This window comes from Euleptes europaea, chromosome 13 (genome assembly GCF_029931775.1).
Source record: "Euleptes europaea isolate rEulEur1 chromosome 13, rEulEur1.hap1, whole genome shotgun sequence".
Classification (NCBI taxonomy): Eukaryota; Metazoa; Chordata; class Lepidosauria; order Squamata; family Sphaerodactylidae; genus Euleptes; species Euleptes europaea.
Window position 1 is genome coordinate 16,743,854 of NC_079324.1, and position 26,924 is coordinate 16,770,777.

The window sequence follows — 26,924 nt, forward strand, 5'->3', positions numbered from 1 at the left end:
TGCTTGTTATATCTAGTTCTGAACATGGCCAGGGCTGCTTTATTTCCAAACTTGGGAGAACACCCAAGTTTAGAAGAAGAACAACTCTTCTTTTTATACCCCACTTTTCTCTACCTTTAAGGAGTCTTACAATCACCTTCCCTTCACCTCTCCACAACAGACACCTTGTGAGGTAGGTGGAGATGAGAGAGTTTGGAGAGAACTGTGACTAGCCCAAGGTCACCCAGCATGTTTCATGTGGAGGAGTGGGGAAATCAACCCAGTTCACCAGATTTCAGTCCACCGCTCATGTGGAGGAGCGGGGAATCAAACCTGCTTCTCCAGATTAGAGTCCACCGCTCTTAACCACTACACCAACCTAGCTTTTACAGAAAAGTCCTAGAACAGGGGAGAAAAGTAAACACTTTTTGGGTTGTGTGTGTGTGTTGTTGTTGTTGTTGTTTTTCAAGCCCAAGCTGAAACGTCTACGGAATGGGGGGAAGATGGCATCAGGCTAGCAGCAGCTGCCTGTTCTGCTTCCTTTTATTCATTTCTTTTAGTTTATTTTTAATTCATGGTCATGGTTATTTGGAGGACAGAGATTATATTAGGGAGGGCTTGCTTTCCTAAAGATTGCTATTCTACTTCTGAGGCGCTATTGTTTATTATCTACCTAACTATCATGACAAGATCCAAAAATACTGCAGGTCAAGCCCGGACGCTCAAGTGCAAACAAAGACTCCTGAACAACTCAGAACTGATGAACCGCTTAACCTGCTGAATACTCTAAGTGATAACCATGTTGCCTCAGCTATTCCTGCTTCAAATAGATTCTTGGCTCTGGGAGAGTCCCTTCCTGCTAATTCCCCATTAGTGCCTAAGTCTGATTTCCATAACTGCCAGAAGGACTTGCTCAACAATGAAGTGGGAAACTGCTTGGGAAATAATTCCTCTGATAATCAACCAGAACTACGACAATTGCAAGGGAATCCTTCACTGCGAACCATCTATATGTGAAGGAAAAGATCTTCATCTTAAACTCTAATACGGGGTGTCAAACAGGATCTGGCCCCTTGAGAGCCCTTATCCAGCCTGCAAGGCAGCCACCACCACCACCACCCGTGTCTGGGCTGGCAAGGCATGGCCTGGCCTGGCCCGACCAAGTGACATTTATGTCATATCCAGCCCTTGTAACAATTGAGCTTGACACCCCTGCTCTAATACATTTCCCTTGTTTTCCTCTTTAATCCAAAATGGCAGGTTATGCTTGCTTACAAGCATTCTGTATATTTCCCCCTTCTTCTATACTTAAAACTTAGTAGATCATTAGAAAAACCACAATACTACAAAAGTCATGCTTAACACACTCACATTCCAGTCAATGGTAGAAAAAAAAGGATGCCTCTTAATTTCTTCAACCCCATCAGGACCAGCTCCTGTAATTACAGAGAATACAAAATATTAAACTGCTGTAAATCAAATATGAACGTAAAGAAACATTCAAATAAGATCAGAACCAAGTAGAATACATGATCAGTATTGGTACAGACAACAGATTCATTCTATATCCTCAGACTCACGCTTTCAACTCTGCCTTTAGCGTTTAAAAAGGCAATGGGCTGGATCCAACAAAAAGAACTGCTAATGCTGTTCCATGCACACTTGCACAAGAGTTCATGCAGTGTTATAAAAGATCCCACAGTCACTTTCAAGCTTCCACTTGCTCAAAAGGTTCTTTTGCGGAAGAGTTTGCACAGCGTCTCTGGATTTAATTTCCTTTTTCTGAGGCAAAGCTGTAACTAAACCACCCTTCTGTAAATGGAAGATGCCTTCCACATATAGAGGGGCATATCTGAATCCAATGAAATTTTTTAAAAAACACCAAATTAGGCCTGTGTCGTCTTTGTATTCTCAAATGTACCAGGCCTGTTTGACAAGGTGAACTAAAATGAAACAAAGGGGAAAGAATGCTGAGAACAAAGACCTTGTTCTCTCTCTCTCACCACCACAAATCAAACTCATCAGCAGGTTAGCATTATTTATCTTTCCACACGTTGCCCCAGTTTTGCATTGCATGCTTTTTTAGTACTTTCTACAATAGATCAAAATGTAGAGATCTGAAAGGATTTCCTGGAACTCTTAACTGTAAACTGAAGTAGTCACATGAACTGCATGAGCTACACTATTGAATGGTGGCCAGTTACGATGAAACAGACTGATTCATCACAAGTTGACCACAACTAGTCTTTAATTGCTTAAAGGAAAATTCAGTAGGCTGCGCTTCCAGAATAACCAGTTTATTTGGTGTAATCAGTTAAACATAGGTGAATTTATATCCTCCCTCGAAGCACCGATTAAAAAACACACATAAAGACTTGGCATCCTCTTAACTAGGGTATCAGGCAGTGGCAGGCAGTAGATGCCTTGGTATCCCAATAAACTCCCACAGCGTGGTGTAGTAGTTAGGAGCAGTGGTTAGGAGCGGTGGACTCTAATCTGGAAGAAGAAGTTAGTTTTTATATGCCGACATTCTCTACCACTTAATGGAGAATCAAACGGGCTTATAATGACCTTCCCTTCCTCTCCCCACAACAGACACCCTGTGAGGTAGGTGAGGCTGATAGAGCTCTACGAGATCTGTGACTGGCCCAAGGTCACCCAGCTGGCTTCATGTGTAGGAGTGGGGAAACCAACCTGGTTCACCAGATTAGCGTCCACTGTTCATGTGGAGGAGTGGGGAATCAACCCCAGTTCTCCAGATTAGAGTTCACCACTTCAAACCACCGCTCTTAACCACTACACCACGCTGATTCCCCACTCCTCCACATGAGTGGCGGACTCTAGTCTGGTGAACCAGGTTGGTTTCCCCACTCCTGCACATGAAGCCAGCTGAGTGACCTTGGGCTAATCTCTCTCAGCCCCACCTACCTCACAAGGTGTCCGTTGATGGGAAGGGGATTGTAAACTGGCTTGATTCTTCCTTAAGTAGTAGAGAAAGTCTGTATATAAAAACCAACTCTTCTTCTTCTTGTTCTCTGAGATCTTACTCAAGGGCTGGCACAGGCCTTCCCCAGCTCCTTTGATTCCAATATGCCCATAAAAGGATGCCACCAGAAATGACACATTCTGCCTAATTCAGCTCAAACAATTCTGCCTTCGCCCTTCTTTGTCATCGCAAGCACAACTACAGCATAAAATATTACCTATGTATGGATCACATCACTAGGCAGGATCACCAATAGATTAGCACACCTGTGCTAGAACCCTAAAGGCGAGTAGGACAAGGCAATATACCAACGAGATGGGTTTGGTTGTAATCACAATTCTCATTTTTAAGTTCTACACCAGGGGTGTTGAACTCATTTGTTACGAGGGCCAAATGTGACATAAATGTCACTGTGTTGGGCCACACCATATGTACCATAAAATTTAATAAGTGACATAATATGGTACCCATCACACTGTATATGAATACTAATTTTTAATACAGTTTCTATACACACATTTTTTGCAAAAAGCCATGGGTCCTTGATACGTCTAGTAACAATTACTATCATTAATTGGCTTTGCTTGTGTCTTCTGTAAAGCTTGTATCTTGGGTACCTGGCATTAAATTTTATGGGTAATATGATAGTATTTTTTTATTTAAAATACAAACACAATAACACTTTTACAATAGTCTCATTTATTTAACTGTCTTTCATCATTGACACCTTGGGACTGGGGGTGGCTGCCTCGACTGGCTCGCGGGCCAGATAAGAGCTCTCAAGGGGCCAGATACGGCCCCCAGCCCATATATTTGACACCCCAGTTTTACACTATACTTTGTTTTCTTCTTTGATACTGACTGTTCTATGGCAGCTAAGCTATTTTGGACAACTCTGAATGACTTAACGGATTCTTCAAGATCACATTAAATGGGATTAAGTTCCTTCATACCTACAGTCAATGTAATCCAATGGAAAGAGTTATCAGACTTGGACCTTGCTCAGATCCCTTCTTGAGCAGCTTTGGGAAAGTTCTCTCTGCCTCACTTTCTTAACTATACAATTGGATTAACGGTGACTGAACCCCACACGAGACTGCTGTGAAACTACATAAGGCAATATAGAGCTATGGCCCAGGCCACAACATTTAATGCAGCAAAGAGAATGTTTCTCTGCAACCTTACCTATAAAAGACATACAGTATCTTTAGCCCACCTGCCTTTTTAGCTTTGCTCCATAAATATACAATTTGCTCTCTTAAGATTACAAAAGATGGCATAGCTTTATCTGCTGTAAAGTCTAAGTGATCCTTACCTAACCGATTGGCAGGATTTCTTTTAAACAACATTCTCAGAAGACTTTGAGCTTCAGGGCTTAGAAACTGCGGCATTCCAAGTTTTGCTCTATGGAAACAAACGCAGTACTTTTTCAAAATGCACTCAGCAATCAAATCAGTTTTGCAGATTAATTCAGAGCAAGCATTTTGCTAATTATGCAGTGTGCTTTTAAATGGGACAAGAATGTATGCAGTTCACTCCAAATCATCTCAGAGAGATTAGTTAATTTCCATCTTGCAACATACATACCATAACATGTTGCTGTTTAATCCATTCCAGTCAATCCAAATCATTGGAAATATTACACTCCACAGTACGTTCATGAGCTGGCTATCCTTCTATTTATTTACATGATCTATAGTCCACCTTTCTCACTTGGACTCAAGGTAGACTGCACAGAGTGAGTCAACTCAATCAACAAGATGGGACATTCAATAAACAATGAAATATAATTTGCATTGTAGAGCCAACCAGAAATCTTAAAAACAGAACTGAAGCAAGGCGTAAGTATTAACGTGACACATTAAATTCTGCAAAATTACACAATTGGATCCAACCCACAGCAAACTATAGACAGCAGTACAGACCAGGGTTCCCAATAATTTATCCAAATAACTTTGGGATGCCTTTTGTAAAGTGCTACCCTATTGCCTGTGTAGAAAAGCCCTCTTGAATAATTCCGTTTTGCTGTTTGTGGAAAGCCATGAGAGTGGAAGCCTCCCTGTCCTCCTCAGGCATGGCATTCCACAAGGTGGAGGCCACAACAGGAAAGCAGTTGTTGAGCTTGCCCATTTGGAGGTTGGCACCTGCAGAAGGCTCTGCTCAGATGAGTGAAGCTGTCGTGGCGAAGAGACGGTCTCACAGATATGAGGGTCCAAGGCCTTGAAGGGCTTTGTATGTCATATATACTTTAAATTGAGCTCATTAATTGATGGGTAGAGATCTGTGGCGCAGAGTGGTAAGCTGCAGTACTGCAGTCAAAAGCTCTGCTCACAACCTGAGTTCGATCCTGACGGAAGTCAGTTTCAGGTAGCCGGCTCAAGGTTGACCCATCCTTCCATCCTTCCGAGGTTGGTAAAATGAGTTCCCAGTTTGCTGGGGGTAAAGTGTAAATGACTGAGGAAGGCAATGGCAAACCACCCCATAAACATAGTCTGCCTAGTAAACATCGGGATGTGATGTCACCCCATGGGTCAGTAATGACCTGGTGCTTGAACAAGGGACTACCTTTACCTTTTAACTGATGGGTAATCTGTGGAGTGATTGTAGAAGGGGAGTAATATGTATGCTCCACCTAGTTCCCGATAACAGCCAAGTGATGGCATTTTGCACCAGCTGGAATTTCCAAATTGATTTCGAGGGGAGACCAATGTACAGTGGCATGTATCCAGGTAGCCAGATCAGCCTTCGCAAGGTTAAGGGGCCACTTGCAAGATTTTGTCCCCATTCTCTGTGACAATTACAGGACCATACCACAAAGATGCATGCATCCTCCCTTCTCAGAACCAAGAGCTGAAGGCTCTTGTCATACTTAGGGTTGCCAAGTCCCTCTTTGCTACTGGCGGGAGGTTTTTGTGGTGGAGCCTGAGGAAGGTGGGGTTTGGGGAGGGACTTCATTGCCACAGAGTCCAATTGCCAAAGCAGCCATTTTCTCCAGGTGAACTGATTTCTATTGGCTGGAGATCAGTTGTAATAGCAGGAGATCTCCAGCTAGTCCCTGGTGGTTGGCAACCCTAGCCATACTTGAAGAGACCCTCCCCCAAACTCAATACATAACTTTGCAAGAAACTATGACTCTTCAATGTACAAAAAGAACATCTGGCATTACACTTATCTGAAAAACAAACTATAAGCAATAAAGAGTGGCCCCAACACTTGCAGAGAAGCCTGCTAACAACCCCAGATCAATTTTCTCTCAAACACTTGCCTCCTGTGACATGGGTTGCAATGCTGTACCATTACAGTGGTAGGAGAACTCTATGCCAGCTCCGTATTTGCTAATAAAAGTCTAAGGATTTCTTAATTGACAAGTCTAAAGATTTCTTAATTGAGCTGATAAACAGCACTAATAAATTAACCCTGGAAAGGGTTAAATTTTGAATAAAACATCACCGATCCCGTATCTCTAAAATGTTTGGGTTCTCACTGTGATTTGTGCATATGCAGATACACATAGGGATGGTTCAGTTGTGCTGCCAAGCTATGATCTAATACTATATAAACATAAGTCTCATCCCCACACTCTCATATTAGGTCTTCTGTTTCAAGTGCAAATAGTATATCTGTTGTTGCACTCAAACTAAAAAACTATTCTTTGTGCTTGTCCTCTGCCTAGAAATGGTGGTCTGCAATCCTGTTTTGACAGGCACACCCAAGGTATTGTTTGCCTGCACTAAACACAAAGGAACTAACTGGATTGCAGCATGGAGGGATGAAGAAGCTCAAACCTCATACCCATTGCTCCAAACCATGAATTGCTTTGTCTGAAACAAACCATTTTCTAATATTATAGATCACAAAAAGGGAACTAGTTTTTAAGTTAATTTGTCACCATTCAAACTCTTTAAAATATTGTATAGTTATTATATCAGTTAAGCCATGATTCACTGTTATGCTTTTAACTTAGTATATACTTACTTGAGTATCATATTCATAGTTTCATTTCGATCTTTACCTTGAAATGGCAGTGTACCAGTAAGCATTTCAAACTGGAAAAAAAACAAAACCCATGCAGTTAAGAAGTATAAAGGCTGGGCGCTTAAAACTAAACTAAAAACAAAACAAAAACAATAACTGGAGGTTTCTAAATAGCCAGTAAAAGGAATTTCCGTTTATTTCAAGCTCATCTGACCAAAGATCTCGAGCGCAACATACATAAGACAAAAGCAAAAGGAATTTATATTAAAGAATTTTGGTAAACCTGCGTGCCGCTACTTAAAATATAAAAGTAAGCAGTTCGATCGTAGTGTGCTGAAATAATATTTCAGATGAGAAAAATCTGAAGCCTGCAAATCGTCTGGGAGTTTGCATCATTCATTGCCACCATCAACATATAAAGGCATACAATATCCTTCACTCATACACATGGCTTGGATTCCACATACCATTTCCACTATTAGTTGTGCTTTCCTCTGGCACAAGGAGACTTCCTGATGAAAATGCCTCCGGAGTCAGGGGAAGGACACTTCTACTAGAAGTATTACTGCCAGTGGAATGGATCTGCAGGATCCAACCTGCTATGGTTTTCTATGTCTAACAGCATTCTGAAGATTACAGCATTTTTCAACTAGTTTACGAAACAAAGGAATTTTTTTTAGTCCAATCTGGGAAATATAACCCCAATAGAAACTGAAAAGTTTTATTCAGAGTACAACTTCAGTAACATGATAAACAACTGCCAAAGCTTGCAAATGGAGTTAGAATTTCCTAAGCAACACATATGAACATTATGTAAAGTTAGGCATTGAAATACAGTACCATAAGAACCCCAAATGACCACCAATCAGCACTCTGGTTATGGCCTCGCCTGTTTACAACTTCAGGTGCCATGTACTCTACAGTACCACAGAAAGAATAGGCCTTCTTTTCTTGATCAACAGATTCTTTGCTGAGGCCGAAGTCTAAAACAGTATTATAAAGACATACAAAGTAAAGAAACTTGATGGAATAGTAATTATAGAACATTATAATGTCAACTACATATTATTCAAGAATAATATTATTCCATGACCATGGGAGAGAAGACCTGTTACGACTAACTAGTGAACTCCCAAATTAAAAAAAAAAAAAAAACCTAAACAGCTCCCAATCAAAGGTTACTGAAATATACGTGAACAATGCAAGGCAACACAATATTGCTTTGGCATGCCATTTCTTGAACAATATTGGCTTCATGTATTTGAGATTATGTAATATCCACCTTTCAGCCAACAATTTAACAGAGCGGTTTATGGAGCAATATGCAAATCAAAAAATATACAAGGATGTTTTAAGGATCTCTGTATTATTTATACACTTTGCCTTGCCTCTATCCTGTTTTGCACAATGCAGAGCTTTTTTTTTCCTGAACAAACTTCCTTTAGGTGCGTCAAGTAAGGATACAGTGTTACTTCAAATGCAACCAAGTATTTTATTTATACAGTAGAGACAGATTGCAATGGATAGAAGATAAAGCTATAATTCAGTAAATGTAGCATCCTAAGGCATTATATATACAAGGAATTGCTTGTCAAATCCTTGCAATCAATTGAAACGATGGTAGGGTTATCAGTAGCACAAGTCGTTTGTGACGTGCAAACCAAAATTTAAGATCTTTCCCAGAGAAAAAAAGGCTATAATCCCAAAAAAGTCATGAGACATACCTGCAGCAGGTTACATGACTGAGACAAAGCTGCTGTTGAATTATGTAAAGTGGATGGTTGGAGCTACTGCGAAATATATTTCAAAGGAAGCACAGGTTCAGCACATGGCTCTGCCCAAATGCATGCAAATGTGCTTTGGATCAAAGCTGTAATCTTTAATTACTTTTCATCAGTGTCTAGGAGCAGACACTGCAAGGGCACAACAACAAAGTAAACCATTTGATACTATCTGGAGCGAAGTTTAATTAAAGCCTTCCTAGTTCAGTAAAGAACTTCAATTTAAGCCAAGTTACGTCTTTGATTTTTTTTTAAAAAAGCTAAATGTTTGGGATGGATTCACGCAGCTGTCTCTCCTCCAACATGCTCACTGCTGCACAATCTCTTTGCCAACAGGCCCACACATACCTTCCCTCCCATCTCTTCTGCATTCCTTCCCCTTCCTTCCTTAATATCTGCATTGGCATCTGTTAGCCATAGTTACGCCACAGCATAGCTTATCCATGAGTAGACGTACAGGTTGCAAACTGCAGTTTGGCACGAACCACAGTTAATGAAAATGCTAGTGCTGCTATTACTCTCTGCCAAACTTAGCTGTAAAAATGAAATGGAGGGGCTGCATGCAAGAGTAGAAGAGGAAGGGGGCAGGGGAATTCCTACCTGTGGGATACTTCCAGTCTTCAAACAATAATCAGAACAGGAAATATTACTTCTGCTCCAAACTGGAAGGATGTAGAGAGAAAACTCACGGTGGAGAAATCCACAGGAGTTGTGGGAGTTGCAACTGGTGTCTTGGCCACTGCATGTACAGGAAGCCAGATTTGGCATGGAAGCCAAAACAATTCCACAGAGATTTCATCAGGGAACAGAAATAAAGGAAAGCAACTACGTGGAGCTTGAAAAGTGGGTAAATGCACCCACCCAGCAGACTCTGAATCAAGCTCAGCACATAAAGCAAATCCTACACCCAGTTACTCCAGCCTAAGCCCATTGATTTCAGTGGGTTTAGACTAGACCAGTGGTTCCCAAACTATGCTCCCCAGAGCACTTGGTGCTCCGCGAAACATCTCCTAGTGCTCCGTGAAGAGACTGGAAAGAAAAATACTACTGTTGTTCGGTTTAGTATATAGCACTGGTTCCCAACCAGGGGTCCACGAGAACTAAACCAGGGGTCCGCGAAACAAAGTTATAAACCCATAATAAATTAATATTTAAGCGGGCAGCATGGCGGCGGCTCGTGGGCGCAGAGCGCGGCGGCGTGCGGTGGTGACTCGCGGGAGCGGCGCGCCACAAGTAAGGAACATGCGGGGGAGGGGAGGCCGGGGGAGGGTGCAAGCGAGCCTCACACAACCACACATAATAGGAGAAACACTCGTCAAACCTTGTTTGATGATAGCTGTCGAAGAGGTTTTAGGGATGGAAGCCAAAAAGAAAATACAAGAAATACCTCTATCGGCAACACGGTAAAAGCTTGAATTGAAATTATGTCAAATGACATTGAGGAGCAGCTTGTTTCGAAAATAAAAAATTTGCCATGTTTCGCTTTGCAGTGTGATGAATCGACAGACGTTTCTAATTGCAGTCAGTTGCTCATATTTGTCCGCTTTTTAGACGACGGCAACACTATTAAAGAGGAATTATTGATTTCGCGGAAACTGGAAACGACGTCAAAAGGTATCGACGTCATGAATATAATAGCGGAGTATTTTGAGAAACATAGCATTATGTGGGAAAAGCTCGCCGGCTTCTGTACGGATGGCGCTCCAGCCATGTTAGGATCATGCTCCGGTCTAGCAACATTAATAAAACAGAAGAATCCTTCAGCAATAACAACTCATTGTATCATACATCGTCAGGCGTTAGCTTCCAAGACTCTTCCTAAAAGCCTTGTTAATACCATGGAAATGGCCATAAAAGTGGTCAATGTTATTAAAAGCAGCGCCTTAAATACACACCTTTTTAAAAAACTGTGCACTGAAATGGACTCTGATTATGAGATTCTTCCACACCAAAGTTCGTTGGGTATCAAAAGGCAATATGCTGGGAAGGTTATTTGAACTAAGAAAAGAGCTGTTTCTAGCCAGGAAGAAAACTAAGAATTTACTAGAGCAGTTTTCTGATTTGAAAAGTCAGGTGCATTTGGCTTATCTTGTGGATATTTTCTCACATTTGAATAAACTAAACTTACAGTTGCAAGGTTCTGGAAAAATAAATTTAGCAGGTGTGGGAAACATTTTGATGTTTGAAGACAAACTGTGTGCCTTTATTTGCAAACTGCAATTATGGATAGGTAAAGTTGGCAAAAACAATTATTCTGCGTTTTTTGCATTAAAAGCACTGGTCGATGATAGTAAAGATGACATGATCACCGCGAATATACAAGACAACATCAGAAGTCATCTGCAAATGCTGGTCAATGAATTCCACCGTTACTTCCCGGAATATAACCAGACCGAATCAAAAGATACCCAAAAGCTGATTCGCAATCCTTTTGGTATTGCTGTTGAAGAGGTTGCAGAAGAAATCCAGGAAGAGCTCATTGAATTCCAAAATGATAGACACTGTAAGGATGCGTTTGAATCAGTTTCTCTTGAAGAGTTCTGGTGTAAAAAAGCAAATTCATATCCTACAGTTCGGGGATTCGCCTTGCGATATCTTATGCTCTTCTCCACAACTTATTTATGCGAACAAGGGTTTTCTGCTTTGCTTATAATTAAGAACAAGACCAGAAATCGATTGGGAGCAAGTGATGATATTCGTGTAGCTCTGAGCAACTGTATTAGCCCCAGAATTGCCCAGCTTGTAAAAAGGATGCAAGCTCAAAAATCACATTGATTTTCAATTAAAAGTTCTCTATTATAAAAATATATATTCAAATGTTATTCTAAGTTTAATGTTTAACTAACAGTTATGATTAAAGTTTATTTTCAAATTCTCAGAATTTTTATTTTGAACCTTGGGGTCCCTGCACCGAACAAAAAAGTTCTAGTGGTCCCTGGTCAAAAAAAGGTGGGGAACCACTGGCATATAGGCTAGGTGAAAATTAGTGCTCCATGATGAATTTCTCTCCCAAAAAGTGCTCCATGACTCAAAGTTTGGGAAACACTGGACTAGACTAACTGAACAGAAATGTGTTAAGTTTCTTTTAGCTGTGTGCCACTCTACATCCATATAGTTCACATCTTGACACACTCATACAGTTCACATCCACACAGTTCACATCTTCCATAGCAGATGTACGGACCTTGCTAACAATGCTGCCCTGAAAGCTGAGCAAACTCAGCAGGATGCCTTACCCTTTTCACTTCTTTTGCTGTGGGTGCATTTAAGAAAAAGGTACCAAAAATCCCTTACGTGACAACTTAGTCATTTATTGCCCTTACAATAAAGCTGAAAAGGAGAATTTGAGGACTGCTTGCTAACCAAGATAGATTGCTTCATATGCAATTTTCAAACATTTTGCCCCACCCCCACCCCGGCACCATCCACTTCTTCACATATTGGTTGTGTCTTCTGATGCAGCCTGCAAAATAAAGCAGGCCTTTCTCCCATCTTTAAAAACTGAATGCTTCCTTGCTAGACTGCAAATACTGACAGTCTCAAGAGGTCTGCTATGCTTATAATTTGAACTGTCTTGAATGCACAACATTAATCTAAAAATCTTTACTCGACTGGAACACAAAGGACCAAAACATACATATGAAGTCCCCACCAATCCAAACATCTTAACGGGGAATTCTGGAAGGAGAGGGATTAGGATACCCATCACAGTCCAAAAAGAAAGCCCAAAATGCTGATCCGTTTTGTTAATTTCATTTCAGAAACTGCTTCCTGCACATTCATTTTAACACTAAAGATGTGCGACTAAGAGTGGGAAACTACCATCTTGGGAGGCTCCTTAACCTCCTTAACCTGAACAAAGCAGCAAAATACAAGAAGAAGGTTTTGTAATGCAAATCGCATAAATTAAATGAATCAACTGCCAGACGCAGTGTGCATAAACTAGAACTGGGATTATAATCGAACCACAGTGTACCTGGTGTACCTGAATTATAATTATAACTGGGAATTATAATCAAACCACAGTGTACCTGAAGAGCAAATTATGGTTTGCCAAGAATGAGGATGTGGAAAATGAACTGGAGTGCACAAACCCAAGGCTCACATACGAACACATGACACTGCCTCACACCTGTGCAGGGTCATGTGACTCAGGTCAGCATGGTCTACTCTGGCTGACATAGGCTCTCCCATATCATCTACTACTTGATCCTTTTAACTGGAAATGCTGGCGATTGAACCTGTGATCTTTTGCCTGCAAAGGAGATGCTCTACCTCTGAGCCACAGCCCCTTCCCTATAATGTCAAACCATGATTTGCCATTACACCTAAACTGAGAAATGGTCTAGTTATCACTGAAAAGCATCATCCGCCATATTATTCTATGGTGCTTATGTTAAGAGTCCTACACAAGCTCCACCAAAATCAATGGAAGAAGCACAGAAATAACAGCTGGCGTATCGAGGCCCAAATCACAATGAGCTTCTGATTTCTCTCACTATAAAGCAAGTAAGTATGCTATAGTATATCTGAATAATCAGCAACAGAAAATCTGATGTAAAAATTAACTGGGCTTCAGTGGGCAAGATAGAATGGTAAATGATGAATGACATGCATGCACACACACAGAGCGTTATTTAAGAAGTGGTGATTTCAGAGATGTTTACATTAATACCATTTTAGCATTGTGTATTTTAGTATGCAGTAAAATGTTATCATCCTATGAAGCTGGGATGTAAAACATAAGGCCCACGGGCCGAATCCGGCCCGCAAGCAGCCAAGGCAGCCTCCCCAACTCTGGGGATCTGGGCTGGCGAGGCATGGTCCAGGCCGACCAAGTGACATTAATGTCATATCCGGCCCTTGTAACAATTGAGTTTGACACCCCTGCTATAAAGCCTCTCCTCTACAATGAAAAAGAACAGGCATTTCAGGCTTAATTACCTTGGCTATGGTTCTTGAGGGAAAATGATGTTTCTTAAAAATCACTGATGGGTCACACATTGACCCAGGCAAAGAAGTTTTTTTTTTTTCTTTTTGGTTGATGTCTAAAATGATCAAGGAAGTCCTTCAAGTTCAATACACATGGGAAATCTCTGCATGCAACCTAGATGAAGCTTTCTGTAATAGACTGTGAAATTCTATACCTTTACTCAGCATTCTCTATTTGAAAAGCTGTATATATTGCCCAATGTAAAACTGTGGTGTTTTATTTTACTTATTTACTTCATTGATCTCCCACCTTTCTTCCCAATGGGAACCCGAAGCAGCTTAAGCTCTCCTCGCCTCCATTCTATCTTCACAACAACCCTGTGGCTGAGCGTGTGTGACTGACCAAGTCACCCGGCAAACTTCCACACTTTTCACACTATTTATTTGCAAAGTTTTATGGCTGCTGTGTTTTCACTACTTCTGCCACTTAATTAAATGATTGTTTATTGCTGTTTTGTGGTGACTATTGCTAAACAAAGTGCCTAACACATTTTAAAGATAAATAAATACCTAGAACAGCAATATTATTAGCCACTTGAACAATTCATGCCAATTAGAGAGAACCTAGCCATTTGCCAGTGGTTCCTGCGCAAACTGTAATTTCAGCTAGATGGTCAATTTATTGCTTATTCAAGTCCACTAAGCCACACTGAATAAAAAGCATTGTCACCAGATTCCATCATAATTTTAGACTAAGACATGTAGCTAGTGGCCTCTGAAGGGAATCCAACTAGAACAAGAAGAAGAAGAGTTGGTTTTTATATGCCAACTTTTATCACTCAAGGAAGAATCAAACCATCTTACAATCACCTTCCCCTCCCCACAACAGACACCCTGTGAGGTAGGTAGGGCAGAGAGAGCTCTAAGAGAACTGTGATTAGCCCAGGATCACCCAGCAAGCTTCATGTGTAGGAGTGGGGAAAGCAATCTGGTTCACCAGATTAACATCTGCCACTCACGTGGAGGAGTGGGGAATCAAACTCGGTTCTCTGGATTAGAGTCCACCGCTCTTAACCACTACACCACACTGGCTACAGGAGTTGAAGTGGTATAAATGAACTCACACTTTGGGGCTCTTTGACCAAAAAAAGTACATGCATGCAGTTAGGAAATGCTATATTTTCCACTACATTTACATTTTGCTCCTGGAAATCTGTCTGTCAAGTGCAATGGCAAAATGGCAGTATACAAATATTTAAAACAGGTTTTCGCTTGTAAATATCTGCTTGCTGCAGAAGAGGGCTGCTCACTGTGCCCTGTTTTAATGTAAGTTTATCCTGTGCTTGATATTTTCCACTACAATACATAAGAATAGAATAACTGAATAGAAGGGAACTCAGACTGCCTAGAAGGAGGCCACATTTCTGGCAAGTGAGCAACATATCTTGGCCAGACTCCAATTTTCATTAATATAAAAATCTATTTGAAAAAATCCATACATGAAACCACAGATTAAAGTGTCTTGCAGAAACTCAATCCAGTACTAACTGTTGCTATTAAAAGCAAATAGACTATGTATACCCACTAATATTGGAATAAACCATGCTAATAAATTCCACTTACCTGTTAACTTGATATGTCCTGCTTCATCAAGCAAAATGCTGAAAATTAAAATTCACATTCACCAATACATATAACAGCAATATTTTATAAGAACATTTTAATATATTAATTGCATATCAAGATTACTGAACAAGATTACTATGGAAAGAAATTATTTATTGTAAGGTTTTTATACTAGAGAAGTTAAATAGTAAACACATTTGTATCCTGCACTTTTAACTTAAAGTTCACAAGGCGGCTTACAAAACTGATACAATAGAAAGCAATAAAAAACCACTGGACTAGAGTTAGCAGCACTGTTCCAATAAGTTGAACTAAAAGCCACAGTTTAAGACTCAGAAATACTAAAGTCCGTAATTAAATCCTAATGGGCATATTATATATCCCAACAGCAAAAAGAAAATGAGCACCAGAGCAGATGCAGAATAAAGAGGGTGGAAAGCATCAAAAACCATGCAAATAATACAAAACTAGCCATCAGTACATAGCAGTGCAATCCTATGCAGTTACTCCAGTCTAAGATCTTTTGAAATAAATGGGTTAAGATTGGTGAAACCTCTGACAGGAGTGTACTGTAAATAAAGCTAAGCTTCCATAGAACTGTACATTGGTATTCTGAAAAATGAAAACCAACTTAAATGTAATACTGTAGTAGTGGATAAAATACATTTTACTTTACTTTTCTGGCTTCAGGTCCCTGTATACAATCCCCAAGCTGTGCAGATGATCCAAAGCAAGAGCCAGTTCTGCGAGGTAGAATTTCACATCTTCCTCTGTAAACATAACCTAATAAGAACTATATAGATTTACATTCTGATCTTGTTAAATTTCTGCATGTCTCTATGATGTTTACAAACTTCTTCAAAAATTATAAAGCAGGCAATCTGTGATTTAGATTAACTAGATCTAATGCATTCCTCACAACCTAGCATGATGGGAGGTCAGGCTATAGACACTACACCCAGACACTGGAAGAGGACAAGATCCATCTTGCAAGCTCCCATCTGAATTGATATCTTTCACACACAAAGTTCCCCACCCTTAATAGAAAAGAAGTAGAATGGTGATAAAATACCAGAGAGATCATGCAGAGTCTGGCTCAATGACCACTCTTTCAGCCACCTCATGGAAGCGTGATTTGAATGCAGCATAACATGAACTCCTTTTTCCCCCTCCTACCACGATTCTTCAAGTGAAACAAGGCTATCAACTGGGGCACAGATCAATAAAATTACAACATCTGCATGCTCTTAAATGTAAATCCCTTATCTGAAGAGTAATTAAGACTTCGGGTGCCTATAAACTTTTAATTTCAAAAGGCAACTATTTTACTAACTCTATGTTAAAACTATTAATCAAGTAGGAAAAAGGTTTAAAATGCTGTTATACAGGTTAAGTATCCCTTATCCAGACTGCTTGGATCTTTCTGTATACTGGAATATTTTGGAACTTTTGAATATACATAATGAGATATCTTGGGGTTGGGATTCAAATTCATTTATACTTTATATACACTTTATAGCCTGAATGTAATTTTAAATGATATTTTAAATAATTTTGTGTACAATGAACCATCAGAAAGCAATGGTGTAACTATCTCACCAGAATACCTGTATCAGCTGTTAAACAAGAGCAACAACAAACAACAAACTAACAATGGCAGGGTTTCAGTCTCCACCTACGATGCATTGTACACAGTATTTCATTTTTTTAGGTGAGCGGAAACACTAAAAGCAGGCAGCATGGATCTGCCTGCATGCCGGCTTGAAGGGTCCAGTTTTCGGATAAGTCTGGATACAGGATGTCCAGGTAAGGGATAGTCTACCTGTCATGCGTAATAGTTCACATAAGAATAAGTTTGGAAAAGAAAAATACAAAATGAAAATCATTTTTTCCTCCATATTAGGAAAAATTGAAATTTATATGTACATGAACAAACAGCTCTAGATAAAAATGATACGCATATTTCTCAATAATGTATTATTTCTCAAGTACAATATAAGCTTGCAGTTTATTTAGCAAAACATGTGCAGCAGTGGAGACTCTGGTTTTCTAATTAGACCTAGCCATACACTTATCCAATGCGCTTATTTGTTTTCAGCGCTCAGGTTATCACCTGATATAAAATTCAAACAGTAACTTCCCCACATTGTCTAATGAATTAAAAGTCGCAGAGAAGTAAAGAGCAAGTGGTAATATCTTGGTTTCTGTACGTTGAAATGTCTGATTGAGGACCTCCAAATTTCATATACCATATTTTTTGCTCCATAAGACACTTTTTTCCTCCTCAAAAGTGAGGCGCCCAGCCCGCCTCCCAGCTGGCCGTTGGGGCGGGGAACGCCGGCTCGCGCCGTCCGGACATGCACGCCCCCAGCTGGCTCTGTGCACCCCGCCAGCTGGGAGGCGGGTGGGGCGTACAGAGACGGCTGGGCGCGTGCGCGTCGGGACGGCGCGAGCCGGCATTCCCCGCCCCGACGGCCAGCTGGGAGGCGGGTGGGGCCGCACAGAGCCCCACCCCACAGATTTTTTCTTGTTTTCCTCCTCTAAAAACTAGGTGTGTCTTATGGAAAGGTGCGTCCTATGGAGCAAAAAATACAGTACCTCATTATGGTTATTAAAACCACCATATCAATTACAGAGTAGGGGGACGGCTTAACATATCGAAAAAAAGAAAGCTAACTGCTGAGGAATGTTTCTTGAAAAAAAAATGGGGAGAGGTATAAATGAAGTAAATAAAGAAATAAATAAAAACTTAGATACACTGACAAAGAGCTGGTTCACAGGTCAATTACATGCAAACATCTATATTTTATTTAAAAACTTGACATTTGATTAGAAAATAATTCATCAAAAATTATGAAGACAAACAAAACATAGCCTTCTATAAAGCAAACACAGTATAAAGGATGGGATTTGGCTTGAGAGACCTCGGCAGGGTTGCCAGCTCCAGGTTGGGAAATACCTAGAGATTTTAGGGGTGGAGCCTGAGGAGGGTAGGGTTTGGGAAGGGGTGGGATAAGGGGGTAATAAGCCATAGATTTCACCTTCCAAAGCGGCCATTTTCTCCAGGTGAACTGATCTTTGTCACCTGGAGATCAGTTGTAATCCCAGACCTCTAGCCACCACCTGGAGATTGGCAACCCTAGACCTGGATATAGCTGTGTAGCTCACTAGGTGACCCTATCTCTCAGCCAAACATCACAGGGTTGCTGCAAGGATTGGAAGAAGGGGAATATATCCTGAGTCCCTGGGGGAACGGGGGGGGGGGGAACAGTGACCAAGGAAGCGGTGCACTTTTCAGCTTCACATCTATTTTAATTTTATTCAATTTTTTATAAATACATACCTCTTTGGATAATCTTGTGAACACATCTCCTCCCCTGAGAAAATCCAATATTAAATATAGCTTCCCTTCAGTCTGAAAGGCTAATTTGAAAAATTAAAACATCAGTTTTATATTATAATGGTGTATTAAAGTACACACTTCTGGTGTATTAAAGAACACATTTTAATCCAACAGGATACATGCATATCAGAATTTACAAATTAAGCCGAGATAGTTTTAAAAGTTGAGATACATTATCTCTCATAACACAAAATTTATATCTACCCTACAACTCTAAGAGGAATAACATAATAGGATTATGTATTTTATGGTATTTTATTGACATTGTTTAACTGCGTTTTAATTGTACCTTATTAGATATTACTGATTTGATTGTATTGTACTGTTTTGTAAACTGCCCTGGGGACTTTCAGTTGAAAATAAAATAACTTTACTGTTTAGAAATGTTACTGGGGGTTACCGCACTTTGTATTCCCAGCGATGTATTAAGAGTTTGAAAATGTTATAAAAAACATCGCTTTAAAAGGGGTTTTGGATACTATGGCTTATAAATGGTTGGAAAACGTCTTCACAACTAAAGGGGCCAAACAAAGTGTGAACAGTACTTTTTATAACGTTTTCAAACTCTTAATACATCGGTGGGAATACAAGTGCGGGAACCCCCCCTGTGTATTTGCTAGTATACACTGCAAAGAGATACCTAGTTTTATAAAGTAATTATTACGTCTTTAAAGAACATTAGTCACATGCTTGTCTTTTTTTAAGTACTCATCTGCATAAATAGAACCCTTGATCCAAACTCAGCTGAACATCAAAAGCAAGGGCAATTAATACTCTTTATGAAAGATTTATAATACCCACTACAATTTGGTCAAGACAAGACAGAAATATCACATGTACAGTGATAGATTACAGCTATGCCACAGGCTATGGGTGGAGAACTGCAAAGTGTCCTTAAGCAAAGACAGCATGAAAAGTTAATAGAATTTTAAAAGATAATCTTTTTACAAGCAGCTATCTTAACAGATCTCAGAAGCTAAGCAGGGTCAGCCCTGGTTAGTATTTTGATGGGAGACCACCAAGGAAAACCAGGGTTGCTGTGCAGAGGAAGGCACTGGCAAACCACCTCTGTTAGTCTCTTGCCATGAAAACCCCCCAAAAGGGGTCACCATAAGTCAGCTGCAACTTGACGGCACTTTACACACACACACATCTTAACACTAGCCAAATGCAACCTTCTCAAGGCAAACTGTATGAGATCTTTGCAGCACTATTCCACCCTGGAAATGACTCAAAGAGTTTTGGGGAATTTTTCACGGAGCTTTGCTGCGGTTTAAAATCTGATTTGAGGTGCTCCAAATTTGATTATTCATTGCAGCTCCGAGTTTTCCTGAACCGAGCAACAAAACCCGCATTATGCCCGCATCAACTGAAACCTCTTTTACGCCGTACTTTTTTGTTACAGCGCATTTTTTGGCTCGGAATTCCATGAAGAAGTTTTGCTTCAGTTCATTTGCCACCGCCCATGATGGGCAATGACCCCTCTCCCAAGAACAGCGATTGGCTGGGGGAGTTTCATGCTTGGTTGAAGACACCACCCCTATTGTTTCAGTTTGTGCGGCGGCCAGCAGATGTCGCTTGCTACGGGAGTGGTCAGCATTGTGTGCCTATTTCAAGTTATTTCCTTTGTTTCAAAAGTCCCGCTGTATTGCTGTGGCGCTCGAGCCAATCGCATCACGCATCCAGGTCACTTGCCCCCCCTTGCCCAATGGCAAACAGGGTTTGCGCCTCGCTCGCTGCCGTGAATGTGCTTTTTGTTGGTAGAGGCTAACCCATTTCTTGTATTCCCTCTTGGGCCAGCACGCTCATCCTAACTCACCTGAAGAAGGTGCATTTTTTTTCGATGGCTGGAAGCCAAAAATCAACTGGTGTCTGTGGTGTTTCGTGGAGGGAATGAGAAATTACTCGATTTACTCTCCATATGGGGCGAGCACAGGATGCAGCGGGATCTGCTCAAATCGCATCGCAACATTGATGTGTTTGAGAAAATAGCCGCAGAGATGGCGCAGAAGGGCCATCATCGCTCTGCGGTTGAGTGCCGTACTCAAACCAAAGCGCTGCGTCGAGATTACAAGAGATTGTATGGAGAGGAGAGGAAGAAGGCTTAATTTCCCCCCCCCCAAAAAAGCGGCGGCCCTCGTCCTTTCGGAGTGGATCCGCTTCCCAGTTGGGCTGGCGCGGAAAAGGGCCAGAGGTCTCTCTGGCAGCAGCTTCTCCGCCCGGCCGTCGGGAGCGAGTCGAGCGAGGGAGCCACTGCAGTTCACCGGCCAGCTGGGCCCTACCCACATCCGGGAGCCCAGCTGCTCGGGAACCCCGGGGGTGGGCTGGAAAGGCAGGCCGGAGGGCGCTGAGTTGAGGAAGAGTGGGGGGGATCGCAGAGGGAGGCTGGGTGGGGGTTTCCCCCGTTCCCGGGCGGGGGTCGGAGGAGGAGGTCTGGTGCTCCTTGGCCATTAATGCACGGGAGGTTTTGCCTTGTGTTTGCACATTTCCAGATGCATTTTCCCCATCCAAATTCTCAGAACTCAACAGTAAGTGCCCCATGCAGGGTTCTGAGAATTAGGTTGGGGGAAATGTGCATCTAGAGAATGGCAAATCCAAGGCGAAACCTCCCAGGCATAACACACATTGGGAGGAAGGGAGCCTCCGGGTTTCAGGCAGGGACTGTTGAGGGGGGGTGTTGTCTGGAGAGGAGAGGCAGCTAACCGGGCAGTGGCCCTGGGCAGCACCCTCGTCCTTCCCAGATGCACATTTTCCCCATCCAAATTCTCAGAACTCAACAGTAAGCGCCCCATGCAGGGTTTTGAGAATTCGGATGGGGGAAATGTGCATCTAGAGAGCGAAAAATCCAAGGCGAGACCTCCCAGGCATAAACGGCCGGCAACTTGACTGGCCAGTTCGGCGCGCGGCTCCCTCCCTGGGTCTTATTCTGGCTTGAGGGAAGAGGAGCTGCTGCTGCCGTTCTCCTTCCTCCCTGCCCTCTTCCCTACTTCCTTCCCAGCCAGCGGCATGGAAAACCCTAAAGAGAGCCGTAACGGCTTCTTGGAGCCGAGCGGCCTGGCCGAGCTGGAGGCGTGTGCAAAAGTCTGGAGGGAGGGCAAATGGAGCGAGCAGGATCATGGGAAGAGTGGGCGAGATTTGGCAGATTTGGAGCGGTGAGTCATGAGCGGGAGCAGACGTAAGCAGCGCAGAGAAGTTTCTCCCGTGAAAAATCAAAAATGCCTCGGGATGGGCGGGGAAGCTGCGCTGCCATGACAAAGCTATTTAAATCGATTTACTGTTTGCTCCGATTCGAAACTGAAGCAAAATCCACCGTGAAAAATACCCCACTGTCAATGTTGCTGCTATCTTCTGTAGGCTATGAAAAAGCTATATGGAAGGAGAACTTATTTTCAGAAAGGAATGCTTCGTCAACAAGCTTCTGGGTGGAAGAATCCATTTACTTTCTTTGTCACTGCCAGTAATGTCAGAGTAACTGCTTCGGCTCAGTCCGCAAGCCAGTTATTCCTGAACTGTGAGTGAATCACAACAGAGTGCCGTGAGAAATTAAATAATTAAAGGCTCCTTGGTACTCCTGGTACCCACCCACATAGCAGGCAGTCCACCGTGTCTCCACACGAGTCAGTTTTCAGATTGCCTCCTCAATTAGCAGGCATGCTCTGATCAGCAACTAAAGTAGAAATGGGTGACGGGCTCCTCTGATATACACTGTATATAAACTGCATGACTCCTACTTTAATTTAGGGGAAGAAGAAGGTGTGCCAGAAGTTTGGGGAAATCCAGTTGCTCTGAAAACCATAGAACTAGTTCAGTTTGGTTACACTGGTTTGTGAATCATAAATCACACGAAAATGAAATGAATCCAAACGTCTAGCTTAAATCCATTATGTTGACTGTGTTTGCAATTCTACAACAATGAACAATTCTCCATTGGGGAGAAAAGCAGGCTATAAATGAATGAAATGATTTATTATTGAAATATTTATATCCCACTTTTCCTTGTGGCTCAAGGCGGCTTATAAATCATAACTAAAAACTAGCAAAATAAAACCTCAGATAACTAACCTCCCCCACCCCCAAGATATTTGCAGTTTATACCCCATTAAAAGCCCAGGCAAATAAAATTACCTTGCAGCACCTGCTGAACATTTCTGAAGACAGCCCCCCCCTCCTCCTCAGGGAGCCCATTCCACAAAGTGGGAACTACAAATAAGAAAGCATAAGCTACAGCTGATGCCAGGTGAGTTACCTTAAGCAGGGGAACAGCTAATAGGTGATAGCCTGAGGACTGCACTTGGCTCATGGGACAAAACGGAAGGAGCCAATCCTTCAGAAACATGGGTTAGGAATAGTTCTCTGTTTGATAAGGCTACACCAAAACATGCAGGCAATAGAACAAAAGCCACTCACCATAGTGCAGCTTGACAATAAATGGATGATTTACTTCTACCAATATATCTCTCTCCATCTTTGTACGAACCCTATCTCGAACTGCAAACAGAAATAGCAGTTACCTACACAAGCAAACAACGTGATTTAAGCAACAGCGGAAGAAACACTCACCACCACCCCCTCCTCGCTAATAACTGCAGTTATTGAGTTGTAGTTAAGGTTGCTTTCCAAGAATTTCAGGAATAGATTTAGGGAAATTTTTAACAAAATTAGTGCATTTTTGGGTCCTGAAACATGTGGATATCTGTGCATAGGAATTGTACACTGGTATATAATCACCATGAATCAGAAGCGACTTGACAGCACTTAACACACACACATGTAATCACTACAGCCTACTGAATGTTCAATCCACCAAGAACTTGCCACAAACAATTTAAATTAATGATCACAATACAAGAGTATTCCCATGTATTTCCATAGGAATTGCTGAAGAAAACACTAAAGAGATTGTGCTTGTAACTATTAGCTAAATTAAAATCCTGAAAAACAGGCAACAGCGTGATTTGCTAATACAGTTATAAGAAAGCAACTGCAGAAAGCATACTCTAAAGTTCATAGCTTAAATGGAGGTAAGTGTACCTGCTTGTATTCAATCAAACCAATTTTAAGATAAATCCTTAAAGTGCGTTGCTCTACTTTGTTTTCAGTATCAAAAGACAAGCTCTGGAACACATGCAGAATCCCCTTCACTTGGCATGGTTAAATGGGCATCTTGGCCATCTTCTGGGAATGGAGTAGGGGTCACTGGGTGTGTGTGGGGGAGGTAGTTGTGACATTTCTGCATTGGGCAGGGGGTTGGACTAGATGACCCTGGTGGTCCCTTCCAACTCTATGATTCTATGATTTTATGAAAAGTGCAAATCAGTACCAACTATGGCCGTCACCAGATTCAAGAAAGCTTAACTAATTAAATCACTGAGTTTTAATTAAGCTTGCAAGTGGTTTTGTACATAAAGTAATTTGAAGCAAAACCTTTGTTTGAAGCAAAACGTTTGTTTTTCAAATGACACATGCACACAGTGCAACAGACTTATCCTAGAAGCAGAGTTCTCTCCCAAAAGAGAGAAAAGTTAGAGTACCTCTTCTAAGATGGTGCCCTTGACTCATGGTTTCTGTATATGCTAAAAACAACTTTACATTTCTGCCTAATCAGAGTACCATTTTAATTGGAATTTTTTAAAAAAACTAATCAACCAATTAATTTACTGAACATTGCAGCCCCAGAACCTATATGATTGTCATTTGCTGAATGAGCTTTCAGAAGCAAGCATCAGGCAAGTTTGAGACCTGGCATCTTTCAATTTAGAAACCAAGAACATAAGGTTGCTAGCCTCCAACCTGGGGCCTAGAGATATCCTGGAATTGCAGATGACAGAGATCAGTTTCCTTGGAGAAAACGGCTGCTTTGGACCTTATAGCTTCATGAGCTATAAGGTGGGCCTTATAGCTCACTGAGGTCCCTCCCCGCCCCAAACCCCAGTCTCCGCAAGCTCCACCCCCAGATCGTCATGAATTTACCAACCCAGTGTGGGCAACCCTACTGAGGAACTGGCGAAAACAGACTCCACTGAAGGAAGGCAGCTAGACTGAAGGACAGCCATTTTCTTCAAAAGCTATCCATCACCCAAACTCATTACACTTCTGTACATGCCTTGATTGTTGCCAAACACTCCAAGTCTAACAGTGCATTCCTAAGGAGAGTTACTCCAATCTAAGCCCACTGAAATGAATGGGCTTAGATTGGAGTAACTCTCCTTAGCAATGTACTGTAAATGTATCTACTTAGGGTTTAAGCTCCTCAAGATTCAAATGGGAGTATCTTTAAGACTGGAAAGAATCTAAAAATACAAATGCACATATACTAAGCAGCCAAACATGTCCCCAGCCAACCAAATTTCTGTCCTGTGTAAAAAAAAAAAAAGAGCGCGAGAGAGAGAAAGAATACCTTTCAAAGAAGCTTTCTTCAGAACTTTCATTGCATACAGCTGTCCAGCATCAGGACCTATAATTTTCCTCACGAGAAAAACCTAACCAAAGAGAAATTAAATGCTTTACAAGAAGATCACTAAAGTATATGTAATCTATGTATCCTGTCTTTCAGGTGGTCAGCAAGACTGTATATAAGAGGACCTCTAACCAGCTAAACCCAAAGCATTCATGCAGAATTACCAGAACCAAATATGTCTAGGGTTTTTTTCTCATTAAGAAGTCAGCTTAACATAAGCACATGTACAACACGAACTGATTAGCAGGTCAAGCAACCAGACAAAACAGGAGGTAATATACAGAATCATATTTTACTACTTATTTTGGCTCTCTTATCAATATTATAAAAACTCATTGGCTGAATTACCCAAAAAACAAAAACCCTCCTCTCAGGTGTCTGCCGAGAGAAAAATGCAAACGTACTATGATTTAGGCTTATGCTCATTGCCAGTAACTTTAAAAACAACCAGCCACAATCACGTTTCTATATGTTCAAGATTGAACACGCATCATGGACTACCAGCCCCAAAAGAGCTCCACCGGGAAAACCAAATGCAATCACAGCTTTGTGGGTTTTGCTGCCTCCTTTTAAAAATTACACAGAGAAGACATTTTGATTAGCAAGTATGAGAGTGTCCCAAGACGGAAAGCCTCTCTTCATTCTAAAGCCTGGTGCAGATGTAGCACTTCCAGATTTTCCCTTGGCTTTCTTTGAAATCAGAGGAGAAAGGAGATGGAGAAGACCAAAGTCACTTCTGATCTGACTGTGGTTGTTATTGTTTACTGTCAGATTTTTGTCTGACCCCATCCTCCAAGGAACTCTCCACAATCCCATACACACTTTTTACCTTACCCACGTTGAGAGGTAGTTGGGCTAAGGGGGGGGGGAAGCTGTCACAAAATCACTCTGTGACATTGTGGAAGAATGAGAACCCTCTAGCCATCTACTAAATCACATTGTCTTGCTAGTGTTAGGTAGTAGTACTTCTAAACCAGGCTTAGATACATCTCATCAATGGAAGAATCAGTATTGTTTGACCGACCTTATGTTATTACACCCACCAATTTAGAAACCAATATAAAGCTGCTTCCACACACCATAGGAACATATTTCTATCCCCATTTCACATTTTAATTCCAAGTGTAATAGCAGTGTAACAGCAAAATTTGTAAATATTATTATGATATGTGAAACTGCTAATGAGAAAGCAAAAAATGCAGTAAGATTCTTAAATTGTATTCAGGAGAATCTAGCAACTCACTCCAAAAACACTTGCACATTTTAATGTCTCAGCAAAGGTGCAACAGATGAACACACATATGTTTAAAGGACACTTTCAAAGCTTTCAATTATTTTGCCTAAGCATTTACTCTTAAATCAAATATGCTTCTTTCATCAAGCACTCCTCCTTCTACACAAAGCAAAGTATATTATTCATCATGAAGTGGCTGAGAAAAAATTGTACTGGGTGTGTAGCGTAGGCCTGAATTACGGAAAGGTTATTTAAATCAAAGAACAATGATGCATAGATTATTCAAAGTTTTATCAAAAGCGAAAGTGTTTAAGTAATTAAAGTGCTGATCCAAGAACAGTTTATACTTTGCTGTATGCACACCCTATATTCCTACCAATACCTCAGAACCAGCATTCAACATTTCACTTTTCATTCTTTTGAAAGAAAACAGTGACAATTAATAGATTTCTTTATCTACTTAATACTTTCTCCCCTTCAAAAGCTATGAGGGGCAGGTACGGTAATCAGCGTCACAACAGCATGCAAGAAGAAAGGTAATCACCTTCAGC

At 41.2% G+C, this 26,924-nt stretch overlaps 1 protein-coding gene across 1 annotated transcript in view; it reads right to left on the bottom strand.

Moving 5' to 3' along the window:
- RPS6KA6 (ribosomal protein S6 kinase A6) overlaps window positions 1-26,924 on the bottom strand; it is a 66,229-nt gene that overhangs the window by 18,535 nt on the left and 20,770 nt on the right. Inside the window, exons 3-11 of the mRNA XM_056859813.1 lie at window positions 25,080-25,161; window positions 23,090-23,170; window positions 18,623-18,702; window positions 15,956-16,062; window positions 15,277-15,314; window positions 7,781-7,923; window positions 6,941-7,011; window positions 4,281-4,369; window positions 1,351-1,415 (exon numbers count right to left, since the gene is read on the bottom strand). Coding sequence (XP_056715791.1) covers window positions 1,351-1,415; window positions 4,281-4,369; window positions 6,941-7,011; window positions 7,781-7,923; window positions 15,277-15,314; window positions 15,956-16,062; window positions 18,623-18,702; window positions 23,090-23,170; window positions 25,080-25,161 — 756 coding nt within the window. The remainder of the gene's footprint in view (window positions 1-1,350; window positions 1,416-4,280; window positions 4,370-6,940; window positions 7,012-7,780; window positions 7,924-15,276; window positions 15,315-15,955; window positions 16,063-18,622; window positions 18,703-23,089; window positions 23,171-25,079; window positions 25,162-26,924) is intronic.